Raw genomic sequence first — 16,297 nt, 5'->3', positions numbered from 1 at the left:
TGTAATTGATTTTATATATATGCTATGTTGTTGATTTCCGTTGTTGACGTTGTTGTATCGTCTAATGTCGAAGTTGAGGAGTGTGTCATAATTGTTTTAGGCACATATGTTGTTGTTGTAGGTGCTGTTGTAGTTGTATGTTGATATACACTAGTTGAGTCCATTGCATTTAGAGTTGTGTTGTTGCATAGTTAGCGATGGGGGCTTAATTCCTGACAGGTCCTTTATGACCTTAGCGATGTGGGCTTAATGCCTAACAGGTCCTTTATGACCTTAGTGATGGGGGTTTAATGCCCGACAGGTCCAATTATGACCTTAGCGAAGGGGGCTTAATGTCCTGGTGGTGCCACATGCATAATGAAGTTGTCTAAGTTGTTGTTGAGTTTGTCTAAGTTGTTGTTGAAGTTGTAGTCGCATTGTTGAGTTGTTGTCGTCGTTGTTGTATGGTCGAGTTGTCGGTGTCGTGGTTGATAATGAAATTGTTGTTGTTGCTGTTCTTGTTGCTGAAGATGATTATGTTGATGCTATATGTATTTTTTTTATATACATTTCAATGATGCCTATTGTGATATGTTGTATTTTCATTAATTTGATGAATTATATATTATTATTATTGGATAAATTTCTCACCCCTTCTGTTTGAAAATGTTGCCCTTCGTATGGGTAACTTGCAGGTAATGATGGCTTGTAGGTTTGGTCGGCTCAAGTGCCTAGGGCTCTGATACATATTAGGATGGGGATTCGTCGTGACTGTTTTCGTTTTCTTCATTTCTTTTATGTATCATATTTTTGGTAAAAGACTTAATAATGGAGTTTATCGTTGTCGAAAATAATGTTGATTACGTTGAGGCCTTGTGCCAAGATTTTCCCTTTATGTTGGATTTGGTTGAAATAGTATTTTCTAAAGAATTATTCTGCTGCAGTTTTGGAGATATTTTAAATGTTGATTTAAATAAATAGCTATTTTCTATTTATGAAATTTTGATTAGCAGTGTGACACTCCGTTGTATGGTTTACTCTGATTATATTAATTAATATTACGTTGTTGGGAGAACGGGGTGTTACACGCGTTTTCCGAATCAACTGCTCCGACGTTACCTTGCTCTCTTGCTCGCGTTGACCCTTGCTCCGACGTGGTTGTCTGGCTAGGTCACGGCTACTCAACTGCTCCGACTCAATTCCTCCAACGTTGCTCTCTTGCTCGCGATGGAACTTGCTCCGACGTGGTTTTCCGGCTAGGTCACGGCGTGATTCAACTGCTCCGACGTTGCTCCGACTCAATTGCTCTGACGTTGCTCTCTTGCTCGCGTTTACGCTTGCTCCGACGTGGTTTTCCGGCTTGATTTCACCGGCATTCACCCTTGCTCGCCGCTCCGGTTAGCTTGCACGAATTTCACCCTTGCATTTTGAGGTAATCAGTAAATTGTATTTAGGTTTTGATTCAAAATTCGGATTTGTTAATTGTTTTTTGTTCTTAGGATCAATTTATGATATGAAAGGAACAATTTAGCTTCAATTGAAGGAGTTATTGTTTGTAGTTGTTTCAGTCCTTGTCTACTTTTATGATCTTGAATGCTTAATCTGCAAATTGACATGCATTGATGTGTTAATCGTTTTGTATATTGAATGAAAAATGTGTATCCTCTCTCAGTTTGTTTCCTCTCTGGTCTTGTCTCGTTGTGAGAGTGGGAAGAAAAGATCCTCTATTACTGAACTTGTTAATATTCTTTTGTGTCATACCATGTGGTGTCTACTTACTAGTTTGCTACATTACATAATTGAGCAGAAAAACATAGTTGAACATGTTTGTTATCAATTTAGAGACATGTATTCTCAAATTTGAGACATACCAGAATCATCTGAAAGACTAGCTGCAGCGTACTGCTGCTCCATTTGATGTGCATAAGAAGACATAGTTTCAAGCTATAACAATTCAACAAAGATTTAGTCATCATTCAAAACAACATGGTTTGCAAAATTACAATTTGGTTCAAATTTAAGAACAGGATGAAATAATGAGTGAGAAAAATCCAGTTAGAAATTTAACTATGGTTGTTGAGAGAGTGAGAAAAAAATTACCTGTGAAAGACATTAATGAGCCACAAAACAAAATGTGGGAGATAATACTAGAATGGATGGATATTTCATTAGAATGTACAAGAAAATATATATGTTTTGCCATTGATTTTTGTGTGAGTCACTCTCCAAAGGAAGCTTCCTTTGTTTTTTAAGTGTCTTTCCTTTGTTATCATGTCATATACCCTTGTGTGTCTACACTTCAGTGGGAAATTGTTAATAAGACTGCATTGATAATGAGTTTGATAAGTGGTTGCATTCGCTTGGAAGCTCCTTAGAGACCATTCCAAGTCGAACAAACCTAAATAGTGTTCTTAATTGTGCCTCGCCCATAGCAATAATTGGTTTTTATACATTTGTATCATGTATATCACAACAAAAGTTAAACAAAGATCCATTTGGAAAAGTATATTTTTCCATTTATTCATGACACTGTAAAATTTAGCTTGATGTTTCAAAATTCAATTCACACAAAGTTAATTGTGAATGCATTCATGTCCTTTCCAGAAAAATGTTACAAGAGTTTTTTTTTTTTTTGATAGATGTTACAAAAGTTTTTTACATTTAATAATACAACTATTGTTCATTACATCTCACTACAGGAGCTCTTTACAATGTACTCCTAACAATTAAGTTCCTCTTCAGCAGCTTTTTCTTAGCTTTCTTCATCTTGATGATATAAGTATTAAAATAGGTGAATATGAATAAAGAATAAAGATTGATGTGTATTTGAGAATGTGAATATGAATAACTATTTGACGAAAATGCAGGATGGATTTGATATCAACTTCATTTGAGAGTGGACAACTGATTGTTGAAACTTCATCACTGATTCATGCTGATAGTTCTCAATGTTACTCCCCTAGCAATAACGAATCATGGAAGTCCTTAGTCTTTCAATCTATTAAATAGATTGAAGATTTTTATGGTAATTATGCATATAACACTGGATTTTCTATTAGGACTATGTTGAAGTCGAAGAACAATTCACAAAATAAGAAATCGGATAAGGTACATTATGTGCGTTATGTTTGTAACAAACAAGGTTTCAAGAAGGGAAGTTTGCTTAATCCTAACAACAGGCCAACATCAGACAGTCCACTGGTTATTGAGTTTGTGAAAGTGAAAGAAAAACCTGAGGAAAGGGTTGGTTGTAAAGCTGGAATATCTTTGAAGCTGGATGAAGTTTTGAATGGGTATAAGATATATAGATGGGATGTGGCCACTGTCATCCATTACATAAACCAGAGCATTTGTGTTACCTGAGAGCATTTCGAGAAGTAAATGAAGTTCAAGGACAACTAGCTCTAATAAATTCTAAAGCTGGAATGTCGATGAGAACGTCTTATGAAGTTATGGGTCAAGGAGTTGGAGGCACGGAGAATCTTCCTTTTCGATTTTCAGACTTAAAGAACTATCTAATGACAATTCGTCAAAAGGAGATGATGGTTGGTGAAGCAACTGTAATTCAAGAATTCTTTAGAAATGAAGCTCTCTCAAAACCATTTTTTACTATGACATCCAAGTTGATGCTGCGGAAGACATAGCTAGCATCTTTTAGGAGCACTTGTTGTGGAGCACTTGTTATTGGAAATTATAACAATCACATTCTTTGTTGTTACGTAATCATGATTATAGGTTGTTACAAAACCATTGGACAGTTAGTTTGGTTTCGCATAGAACACTAGCAAAACCATTGAACCATACTTATGGTTTCAGTAATTGTTTTTATTTAAAACCATTTATCAATAATAATTTTCACTATTCTTTTATTTTATTTACCATTTGACAATTATTTAATAGGTTATGAGTGTGTACTATTAAGTGGTTGCTTAATAATGATTTTAATGTTTATCACATTTTTTTTATTACAAAACCATTAGACAATTATTTAGGTTTCACATTGAAAATTATCAAAATGTGTACTATTAAGTGGTTACATTGAAAACTAATTTTAATAAAATTGAACATTCCTGGGCCAAAAATTAAATAAAATGAACGGTATACTATGATAGATACTATAAAAAGACACAACCAACTGATTATGTCATTTTTCGTAGAAACTCGAGAGGTTTAACACGAAAAACAAACATAAAATAAAGCAAAAGTATGTTTTCTTTTTCTAGAAGATAAATTGTTTAAAACAAATTAATAATTTCATTTAAAACCATTAGGCAGTTATTTTGGTTTCACATAGAACACTATCAAAACCATTTAACCGTACTTATGGTTTCAGTATTCCATGCCCCTAATTTTAGTAAAATTAAATTAAATTGAACATTATTGGGCCAAAAATTAAATAAGATGAATAATATAATATGATAGATACTATAAAAAGACACACCTAACTATCAAAACCATTAAACCATACTTATGGTTTCAGTATTCCATACCCCTAAGTTTGTTTTACCATAAACTTTATACAAATCCATAAATTCATAAACTTGATACAAACATTAACAAGAAACTTAACACTAATCTAGAAATCCAGAAATTCAATAAAAAAAAACATTAACGTGCTAGCTTTTGAATCAATTCTTCATCATCTGAACTTCCTTCATCAGAATCTTGTGCAACATGTTGTTGTTTCTTTATTTGATGCTTCTTTTCTTTACCCTTGGACTTTCTTGTTTTCTGCTCCTTCTTTTTACCACCATCAGATGATGAAGCTGTGTCATTCCTTTCCTCCTCATCCATTTGTGTTAGCTCAAAACTGAATGATGGCAATGGCTCTAGCTTTTTAGTTTTTTTCACCTGCATGATCAAAGAAAACCATTAAATACATCTAATGGTTTTGGAGTACAACTCACCAAAATCATTTCCACAGCACAATGGTTTTAGCATAGTTTTTAGAGTTTAACAAAGTTCTAACAAAGTACATTGTGGTGTATAGCTTCTAAATCTCTATGTCCATATTACATCTTATTTTCACTTATATTTCTGGCTCTTGTGTATTTTTTCCTAACAAAAATAACAATAATGAATTTTTTGTTATATTCAAATAATTCATACGCACATACAATAAAACCAAACATATTAGTGTCAGGCTTCATAAGGATGGAGCAAGTAATTGAAATGCGGCAAAAGCATTGAAAGAAAACTAGTGCATCGACCATTTGATCTCTGTTTATATGATCCCAGTGCATCGACAAAAGCACTGAAAGAAAAACATTTGATCTCAGTTTATATGATATCCAACTGTTGAGTTGGATCATGTGCCATTGGATTTTCAATAAATCTAAGACAGTAAATTCATGTGCTGACCAAAACAAAATCACAAGCACATGATCAGAAACTTGTAGCTAGATCCTTTCAAATATTGTATTTGTGAGTGACAGAAGTAAAAAGAGCGATAAATTTAACCGGTCAATGGTTAGAATGCATTTAAAGTGGTATATAGTAAGCGTCATATCATAAACACTAAAATTCTACCAATCTTAGACTTGATAACAAGAGTTTAAACACAAAATTGAAAGCTAAGTATGGCAGAGTTTCAAGCACAGAGCAGCAAAGAAGTTGAGACATACGTATCTATCTGCAACAGAACATATAAATATGCTACAATTTTTACCAAAGATTTATCATGCTACCATTTTGGTGAATATAAATGCATTGTGTATCAGATTCCTTAATTTTGTTATGTATTCTCAACTATAACAATTATCATTTGCATATAAAACAGATCTACAAATGTTTTGGAAAAGAACCAAAGTAAAACCATTTACACAGCAAAATGGTTTCAGAGTAACACTTGCAAAAACCATTTACACAACATATTGGTTTTGGCATAAATTTTAAACAAAACATAGTATAATAAGCACATTTAAACACTCAGAAACCATTTATTTGACTTGATTTTCCCCAATTCGAAATTAAAATGTCAATTTAGGGTTACACAAATGCAATTACTTTTCAAATTAAACAAAAACCATTTCTAACTAACATAAACACTTTCAAAACTCATTGTAATTACTTGATTTTCCCCAATTCGAAATTAAAAGAACAAGTTAAGTTCAAACCTGTTTTGTTTTCATCATTTTGCTGTTTTGTTGAAGATGATGAAGATGCTTGCGGCGATGATGATGAAGTTGATGAATGCGGTTATGGTGAATGCGATTTTCGGTGATGGAAGTTTGTTTCCGACGTGATTTGCAGTGGTGGAAGTTTCCGACGTGATTGTTACCGTTTCCGACGTGATTTGCTTCCGGTGGTGAATGCGGTTTCCAACGTGAATGCGGTGGTGAACGACGGTGTTGTTGAGTTGAACGACGGTGACGAGTTGAACGACGGTCACGAAGACGGTTTCCGTTGGTGAAAGTTTGTTATCGGTGGTGGTTGAAGTTGGAAATGGAGAGAAAACGCCGTGATGCTCTGTTTTGGTTTGTTTGCTTTCTTCACCTGTCTTTCTTTGAGGTGTAGGAAGTAATTCTGTTGGGCTAGGTGCATAATGGGCTGGACTAATGCAGGCTTATGCATGGTGCATAAGTTATGGCTTATGCATGATAACCACACCCGTTGGGGTCAGATTTCGAATTCGGACACCCCACTTCTACACATTAAAATGTGTGAGCTCTAACCACTAGGTTACTTGACAAAAAAATATGTGTGAGTCTCAACACTAGATTATTTGATAAAAGAAATATTTTATTTTTCATTTAAACTATTTTATTATTTTTATTTTGTAAAAAAAAAATATTTTACCATTTTTATAAAATCATTTAAATTATCAATTAAAAAAATAGTTAAAAATAGTTAAATCTTATTAAAATATGACATATCCATAACAACATGATTAACAACCCATTATAGTATCTTCTCTCAAAAAAAAAATCCGCGATAGTATCTTTCAGAGAAAAAAATAATAATAATGGACATTACAAAAAACTGTATTTTGATCTTATATAAAGAAAAATAAAAATGATAACAAATGTTTAAAGGCACTTATTAAGAAGTCTAAAGAATAAATTTTAGTTTGAAAATGAGTTATTCAACACATTGAAAGTTTAAAAAGTACTCCATCCGGTCTCAAATGTAAGAAACTTTTCACTTTTTTGGTTCATTCAATAAATGATGTATATGGTCTATAATAAAGACCACATACATCATTTATTGAATGAATCTAAAAAGTGAAAAGTTTCTTACATTTGAGACCTGAGGGAGTAACTTTTTATGCATAAAATTTATAAATTATTTACATTTTTTAATCTTTAACAAGTGTCATAAGGGCACTTGTTAGCAAGACAAAAAGAAATATTGTATTTTGGTATGACATTTTTTCTTCCAATATTACCCTTCAATCAATTATTTTTTACCATTTTATCATTCATTGCCAATAAACACGGAAAGACAGACACGTTAGTGTCCGTCTTGATGACTGGTTAATAATGATTTAGTTGTAATCGACCATTAATCCTACAAAATTAGGAAGATTAAGTTTTATTGAGATTAATTAAGGGATTTTGGTGGCTATTAACTTTAATATATTCTTGCCGGAAAAAAAATTAATTTATTAGTAGTATATATATCTTTCAAAAAAGTTTATAACATTAAAAACTGTTTTGTGAAAGGAAAAAAAAAAGAGCTCAAAATTTTATTTCCACGACTATATTATCATTATTTTTATCTTAAACTTTTGACATATAAAAAATCATATTTAATTCATTTCATATTAAAAAAATATAATTTTTATATGAAAGCTTTTATAATGTTTTGAGCAAAATTATTCTTTTAAAGTTTAAGAGAGAATAAAACTACGTGCTAGAAAATTTTGTAGGGATGCAAACATGTCATTTCTTCTTATCAGGACTACAAACAAAATTCACCATATTTATAAGACTATGCTAACAAGTGTTTGTAGAGTTCACCATATTTACAAGATTATGCTAACAAGCGTCTTAAAAGCACTTGTTAAAAATTCAAAAGAGAAAATAATTTATAAATTTTATGTAAATAAAGTTCCTTTTTGAAGTTTCAATGTGTTGAATACACAATTTTCAAAAACAAAATTCTTCTTTTGGCTTCTAAACAAATGCTCTTCGAGGGCTTGTTAACATTTTCCAAATTTACAAGACCCAAAAGTTATATAATCTAGAAACAATAAATAAGATAAACAATTTTGTTTCTTAAAAAAAAAATGACCTATGTACACACAAATATAAAACCTAATTGTTCAAAAGATTTAGGGTGCGTTTGTTTTGGATTTTTTCTAAAAAAAAATCTATTTTTTCCTTTAAAAAAATCACTTTTTTCATTTTTAAGTGTTTGTTTTGGATTTTTAGAAAAATCATTTTATCAAAAAAATCTATTTTGATCCTAAAATGAAAAGCTATTAGGATTAGCTTTTCTCAAAATCTATTTTTTTCAACAACAAGAAGGTAACACATGTACAAGTTAAAACTCATTTTTTAGAAAAAATGGATTTTTATGGGTAGTAGACAAACAAAAATAACTTCAGATTTTTTTTAAAATCTCTAAAAATATATTTGCAAGACGGAGAGTAACTAACTTCAGCGTTATCTTCTTCTGATAACTATAATTCGGCAGCAGCATACAAATGAAAACAATCTTTACAGATTTTGTAGGATTGAATATTGTTATTATCTTACAATAACTTCGTGCAATCTAGCCAGCCACACCGCCAAGGAACTAGATGGACTTGGAGAAGTATCAACTAGCCAAATGTCACCTTTGCAGAATACCCATATTTTTTTTTAATAATTGACATATAAATTGCAGGAAATTTCGGTAGGAGACCATCAAATGTCCCATCTCTTCTTAATCCGAAACATCAAAACTGAAGATTTTATGTCATCTTGTGGCACTTGAAGCATGAATTGAACTTTCATCTTCATTGGAGCTGTTTTTGCTTTCCCACCTTCATCACCAACCTGAAGGAAGCTAATGTGTCACTAATGAATTACAGACACTAAGCTTATACTTTTCATGCTATCATTCCGAATTTCTCAGTATAATGATGAGAGACTAATTTCTGAAAACTAAATTTTAATTTAATAGTTTTGAGAGATAAAATTAGTAGAATTTTGAAATTACAACAAAAAAAATTCAAGTAAAAAGGAGATTAAAGCAAAGTATTGACAATAATGTTATACTGAACAAACGGCTAAAGTGTTAAGCTATTTTAACTAGATCATTTGTTATAGTTCAAAAAATCCTTTATATGCAGGAAGGAAGCAGTATCATGTTATGTCTAAAACTGTAAAATCCCAATGTAAGTGCAACATATCTCTAATAGTAACATCAGTTGTAATTTGAAATATGTGCACCACCCAAAGCAACAGATAGTTAGTAGTGTATGGCCACAATTAGAAATGCAAAATCAACAGGAGTATTCACAGATGGCATTAATGAAATCGGTTATGGAAAAAAAAAATTGCAAAATGAGACACGTACCCAAAGGGATGCCCAGCCAAGGCGAACCTCCGAATCATAACCAGCTTTAAATTTGAAATCTTCACCATAGGTATGCTTGTAGACAGCACTCCAATAGTTCGAATCGCAATTGTACCAGTAACTATCCATAAAGCATTTTAAAAGCCATATTAGTAAGGAGACGAGCTTATTATTCTAAGGGTCTTGTTAACAAATACCTATAGAGCATCTTTGGCCAAAAAGGTAAGTGGAAACACCAAAATAAGGGCTCAAATGAGTGTCTTATGCCAAAATACCTTGTTCTCTTGTCGGTGCCCTAACCCATCAATATGTGTCTTCACTCTCCAATGAAGAGACAAACAAAGGAAATAACCCACAAACCATAGCCAAAAAAGAAAATGCTAACAATCAATTACTTTTAGGTTGGATTCAGTAAGTGTATGCTATCAAAGGAGCATTTAATTGGGGTAAGCTGTATCGTGTTGCAGTAGTGTTCTTGTTTTAGATTATGCAGTAACCAGTTGGTGCTTGCATTGTAGTTGATTACTATGTGTTGGTCCAAATGTAAAGTAGTTGATGAAAGTTGTAATCAATAAATTAATGTTTCATGTAAAAGGAGTCGGTAATTCTAATGAGATTATATTGAGGGTAATAGTTCTTAGTTCTTACTCACAACAAATAAAAAAATTAGGGACTAATAGCTTTTTAAAAACATTTTTAATCTTCACTTTCTAAAATTTGTTTATTTTAAATTACAAGGAGATGGAAGACTCGTGTAGTAACAATTGTAATAGAGAGAATATGGAAGAAAGGTTATGAAGAATGTAAGTTTAGGAACAATGAAAACAGTGTTGTGCCACTAAAAGTTTCTGAAAATTTGTTTTCAAATATCATAAAAGAAAATGGTGAAGGAAACATTTGATTTGTATTCTCTTGTGTCTATTAGTTGAAGTTACTCTAAACTCGTCTAATTTGCAAAAACATTTCCCATTTTCATTTTCTAAGATTTATGTTAATTTTACTTGCTAACAAGGAGTTAATAGACTCTTGCAATGAACAATTGTCTGCATTTTTTGGAAACTATGAAAATGACAAAATGTTGTTTTCATTAATTCAAGAAATGAATCATCTCTAACTAACGTCTCATCTTCTCTTCATCACAATGGGTTCAATTCAAGAAGAGCCCCACATCCCCGTATTATCAAGTTAAACTGAGCACGTATTTTTAGAAAAGGAAAATACAAAATGATTTCACAAAGTAAATGGGGCCTCAATTTTCCGTTCTCTTCATTTTCTTTCTTATTTATCTCATAGGGTTAAAAACAAAACAAAACAAAGAAATGTAGCAAGGTGTGACAAGCAAATTTGTGTAGAGTAGCTTTGGATGGGATTGACTGTTTTGTTCCTACCTACTTCCTGAGGCTGTATTTTCTTTCTTTTCTAACCAGATTGTATTTCAAGAAATTCAGAATTCTATTCTGATAAGCAGCTAGTCTGAGTGATCTTCACTTTTGTTATCAGTAAAATCAGTTCTTATCAGATTTGAACTCAAATGTCACCACCACTTGATAAAACAATTTTAACATAACATTTCTAGATGGATCACATATTATTGCAAGTAATAGGAAAAAAATTCTTAAGAGGGTGTTGTAAGTTCTAACCTTAACTTGTCAGAAAGACCAAACCTACGCTTGAAGGCAAATGACAAATCATTTGACGGGAGAGAAAGTATGGGAAGAAATGACATCTCGTCGTCCTGCATTTATTTGAAAAATTTAACACCAATCTTATATGAGTGCCAAATAACTACTCAAGCAGCTAAGGTAATAAACTGAAGAGATGGTAGAAATTATAGATAAAATGATAAAAATTGGGAAGATAAGCAGTAATATACCTTGTAGCGGTATCTTAACTTCAATTCATCATCCTTGTAGTGGGCAGTGCAGACACCATTCAAAAATTGACCTTTAAGAATCCCACTGACAGACAAGGAATTTTTTATCTTGACTTGTTCCTCCTCCTGCTGCTCCTCCTCTTTCTCTTGTAACGAAACTTCACCTAGAGGAAATCTGAAAGTTGCTTTTGGCTGCAAAATAGAAATAAATGAATGATAGTAGAGGCAGTCAAATCAACTCAAGAAAAGAACATACCAATCCAGCGGATGGAAGTGGCGTTGATAGTTGAAGTGCATAGCCGGGGTCAGCGATATTAGCAACCATTGTAACCTCTCCTTGTTGAGCCTTGACATCATGAGCACCAGTGAGTTTGAATCTGGGACCAACGTCAATGGAACTCTTAACTAGAGCACTGTGGTCTTCAAGGTCGTAGTGGAGGCTAAGGTGCTTCGATATGAAGCTGATCTGAGGCTCGGAGATATCGCCTTTACTGTTGTTCTGAAAAGATAATTTCAATTTGGCGAGGCTGTCCAAAAATTTACAGGAAACTTTGTGGAAGAAGTTTGCGCTTTCGCTGTCGAACTCGGTGGTAATTCTGAGGGCAGGCCTACTCGGAAATGACAAGATATGGTTTGTTGACGGCGGCGGCGGCGGCAGAGGATCAACTACCGCCGGTGAGGATTGGATTTTATGGAGCGTGTAATTATTAGGGTTTCCGGTTGCTGAATCCATCTCCACCACCCACTAGTCACTTATCTCACTCTACTCTGCAACACTAACTAAAATTGAAACAAATCCCCTTGTGGCCCACCGCACCGCGGATTTTATTCTTTTTTTTTTTTTTTTTTTGACGTTTCGGATTTTATTCGATAAAACATGATAAAGTCGTTTTTAAATATATTTTTCATCGTTCAACCAAAAAAAAAAAAAAAAAAAAAAAAATATATATATATATATATATATATATATATATATAGAGGATGTATACTATGAGAATGACTAACTTATATGAGAATGGTGAGAATGATCCTCAACCATTAGATCAAAAATAAATGGTTGAGATTAAAAAGTCTCACATGTGGCTCATCACATTCTATCATTTCTCATGAACCCTTTCCACTCTCCATCTTCTCCAATCCGCCATCCTCAATTTGTATGTTCTCTGGGTATGGATTTTTTTTATCTCCATTTCAATCTGTTCAACATGTCTATTCCACTGCCATAAAATTGATTTTTTTGAGAAATATTACCATTTCATCTCCTAATCTAATTTCACGCACTTGATCTGTATTTGAAATCATATCTCAAATCTCTACTTTGTTTATTCTTTTGATCTAGATCTTTGGGAAATTAACGGCAATTCAAGACATTATTGAGAAAATTCCTCCATTGATGTTATCGCTTTGTGACCATAAATTCTTAATTGTATGTATTTTATAAAATTGAAATTGCAGATGAATTTGAAAAAGGAACCCACAACCAACTACTCCCTAATTTTGTTTCCTGTTTGTTGTCAATTGAAGCCATAGCCCATTGAATCTCGCTGCACAGGTTAATGGCGGAAGTGAAATAAATGGCAGTGGAAAAACTAGTGGGTTGGAGAAGATGAACGTGAATTGATATGAGTCATATGGGTTGTTTAAAGTGATGTTTTTTAATCTGAACCATTTATGTTTGATCTAAAGGTTCACAAGTATTCTCACCATTCTCATATAAGATAGCTATTCTCATAGTATACATCCTCTATATATATATATATATATATATATATATATATATATATATATATATATATATATATATTTCATACTTATAAACATACTAATTTTTCGTTTTATTTTTCTGAAGTTTTTCTTAAACTTTTAATACCTCAAAAATTTTCGATCACTATTTTTTGTCTCTACTTTTTAGTTAACTTGTGACCAGTAGCGGAGTCAGGAAAAAAGTTTGGGGTGGGCCGCTAAAATAAAATATAAAGTACAAACTTTAATATATAAACACAAAATTTACGTCGTAAATAAAAAAACAAAAGCACAAAGTTGATAAAAAAATTAAATTACATACCTTAAAATTTTTATAAAGACATACACATAAAACAACAAAACACCTATCAATTCAAAAATCAACAAGTTACGGTAAATAAACTTTCAAATTCGAAGTGAAAAAACTGAGATAAGGAGTGTGAGAGTGAGAGAGACTGTGATGAGGGCTTTCACCTCGGTTATGGCTATGCTGATTGGTGAATTGGAAGCGGAACAGGAAAGGACAGTAAAGAGAGATGAAGTTGAAATTGAAAATTGCATAAACACCATGTTAGAAGAGCAGGGAAGGAATGACCATGCTTGACTAATGGAGAGGGTGGGCCATTTTGGATTTTTCTTTTATACAAGAGGTGTATTAGTATTTTCCTTATATAAAAAAATTGTTTTGTTTTTGGGAGGGTGGGCCATGGCCCACCTCAGCCCATACCAAGCTCCACCACTGCTTGTGACTTCATATTCTGTAATGAAATTTTTCATAAATACATAGAATATTATGACAATTTATCTAAATAAAATTAGAATTTTTTACGAAACATTAATAAAAAAATTGACTTTTTAAGCACCAAAAACGTTAAAATTCATATTTAATGCATGCTTTGTTAAAAAAAAAAAAATCTGTGATAAATTTTCATAATATTCTACCTATTTCTGTAAAATTTCATTAAAAAATATAAAAGTTAGAAATAAGTTGACTAAAAAGTATGGACGAAAAATAGCGATGAAAAACATATTTAACTCTTCATTTTTTTAAAGCCAAAATGAAATATGCATGAGATGTGCTAACCGGAGCCCTTGGAACATCGATTAAAGAATCTATAAATAAAAAATTTGTCTTAAAAATATATTTCATCTATTTCAAAATAAATGTTGTTTAAATTTTTTATAAACTTGTTAAGAAATGCAATTATTAAAAGAAAGGGAATTGTTATTTTATCAAAATATCTTTATTAACTGTTGGTTTGTTTTCGACTAAAGTGGGATTAATATTTTGTGAGTAGTGTGAGTGATATTAATTGAAATGTATAATTAGAAAGAAAAAATTAGTATTGCATTGGTAACCGAAAATTACATTCACTTTGAAACAATTTTTTTTTGTTAAAATGATATGCATTTTGAAATGGATAGAGTAAGTTGTTATTTTTTATCAAGTAATAACTACATCACTTTTTATAAAAAATAAAAAAAACTTACTTTTTTTTATTGCTTGATCAATACCTCTGTGAGACTACTTAACATTCTCCATATATAAATAACCGCAAAGAATCCTAACCACCGTAAGGAGTGTTGTGATAAGAGTCTAAAAGTAGCCACATACGAAATATTGAATCAATACAAAAAATAAAAAAAAGCCAGTTATAAGCTATAAATAACTATGTGGCAAACCCATACATTGAAGGGGATTTTGCCACATAAAATGTAGATTGAAAGTTAAAATATCATTATTCATTTTCAATCATGAAGAAACTAAAAGCTTCACTTTGTCGAATAAATGGTACATTGAAGTATCATTAAGTTGAAAGATGCGCATATTTCTTTCCTTTCAAATAACTCGAATTTAACCCACCCATATCAATTGAATGGTAAGCCGAATTTGAGGTATTATCCCTATTTTTTTTCATTGTGTTTCCTGTAGTCATTGTAAGAACATTTACTACTCAATATGATGGCATGTTAGGTCGACCACATTAGCGTGTGCATGTCGACATGGCAGAATCATGTCAGTTCTTTGGAGCAACATATGTGGAGGACCACTAGCAGCCAAATCAATAGGGTGTCGGGCCTCGTCACGAGGTTATGGAGGATACTTGATACGATGACATAAATGCAAAGGCATTTCGAGGTGGTCCTTTTGATACCTGCGTCTTTAGGAGATATGTGAACCTTGCCCTTTTGATACATGTGAGACGGAGTAGTGATATATTAATATAGTCTTTGTTACTGTGTTTGTTTTGGATACAATTTTTAAGATATGTTTTTTCATTTATTTCAGTGTCATGGGGAGTTAAAGGTCTTCGTCGATAGGAAGATTTGGAGACAAATTGTCATTTAGCATCCAAAGGTTTGACGATTAGTGGATTGGTTACCATTGTTGACAGGTATCTATGAGATGATAAGTAAAGGGCTTGTTTTTGCATCGTAGATAGGTGGCACGGGACACCAGCAGTTTTCATCTTTCATTTGGAGAGATGAACATGTGGTCATTATTATATATACCCATTACAGGTCATTCTTCATCAACAATGTGTTCACTTTGGTTTGTAGGGCTATGAGCTACTATGACACCAACAATATAACAAAAAAATATAATATAAATTCTTTTTTTTTAATGACACCAACAACAATTTTTATTATAGAAACTGTTGTTTAAGGATATAATTGGGATAATGAAATAGTAAGTATAAATATACTCATCTAGTTTGTTACACTTTTTAAATGATAAAGGAAAAAAAACAGACATATATATATATATATATATATATATATATTCATATCGTGTTTGTTACATTTTTTAATATTTAAATTTATTTTTATATATTTGTTGCATGTGTTGTTTGTATTGAAAATTGATAACATTTTTGGAAAGAGAAAAAACCAGTCTAAAGGAGCTGAAAAAAGTTATTTTCTTTATATATATCATGATATACTAGTGAAAAGACGGTCAGTCACGTGCCCGTTTTTCAACTCTTTTTATTGCACTCACGCATGTAAATTATGAACGATGTTATATGAAATTTTGATTTTGATTTTGATTAAAATTATAAGTACAAATATTTATGACTTTCAAATTCTAAACCCAAAAAACCATATTTATATTTTTCAATGAAAACAAAAGCTTAACAAATATAAATCCTTTTTGTAAAAAATAAAATAAAAAAGTAAATCATTATATTTTTT

General features: G+C 31.8%; 1 protein-coding gene, 1 long non-coding RNA gene and 1 pseudogene across 2 annotated transcripts; 1 reads left to right on the top strand and 2 right to left on the bottom strand.

The window, feature by feature from the left end:
- The first annotated feature begins 2,175 nt into the window (after positions 1-2,175).
- On the top strand, positions 2,176-3,848 carry LOC146903635 (uncharacterized; annotated as a pseudogene).
- A 573-nt stretch (positions 3,849-4,421) lies between these two features.
- LOC146903634 (uncharacterized) lies at positions 4,422-6,591 on the bottom strand. The gene is made up of 2 exons (XR_015023964.1): positions 6,096-6,591; positions 4,422-4,830 (listed from the first exon to the last, which is right to left on the bottom strand). It is a non-coding gene; the product is annotated as an uncharacterized LOC146903634 (long non-coding RNA).
- A 1,982-nt stretch (positions 6,592-8,573) lies between these two features.
- Positions 8,574-12,114, bottom strand: OEP37 (chloroplast outer envelope protein 37). The gene is made up of 5 exons (XM_085738727.1): positions 11,616-12,114; positions 11,360-11,551; positions 11,127-11,221; positions 9,487-9,607; positions 8,574-8,963 (listed from the first exon to the last, which is right to left on the bottom strand). The coding sequence occupies exons 1-5, from the start codon at positions 12,090-12,092 to the stop codon at positions 8,832-8,834; spliced, it is 1,017 nt and encodes a 338-aa protein (XP_085594853.1). The 5' UTR covers positions 12,093-12,114; the 3' UTR covers positions 8,574-8,831.
- Between the last annotated feature and the right edge of the window lie 4,183 nt (positions 12,115-16,297).

This window comes from Medicago sativa, chromosome 8 (genome assembly GCF_051527215.1).
Source record: "Medicago sativa cultivar Bolivia chromosome 8, Bolivia_mono, whole genome shotgun sequence".
Taxonomy (NCBI): domain Eukaryota; kingdom Viridiplantae; phylum Streptophyta; class Magnoliopsida; order Fabales; family Fabaceae; genus Medicago; species Medicago sativa.
Note: the sequence above shows the minus strand (reverse complement) of the source record. Positions and strands in the feature narration are given on the sequence as shown.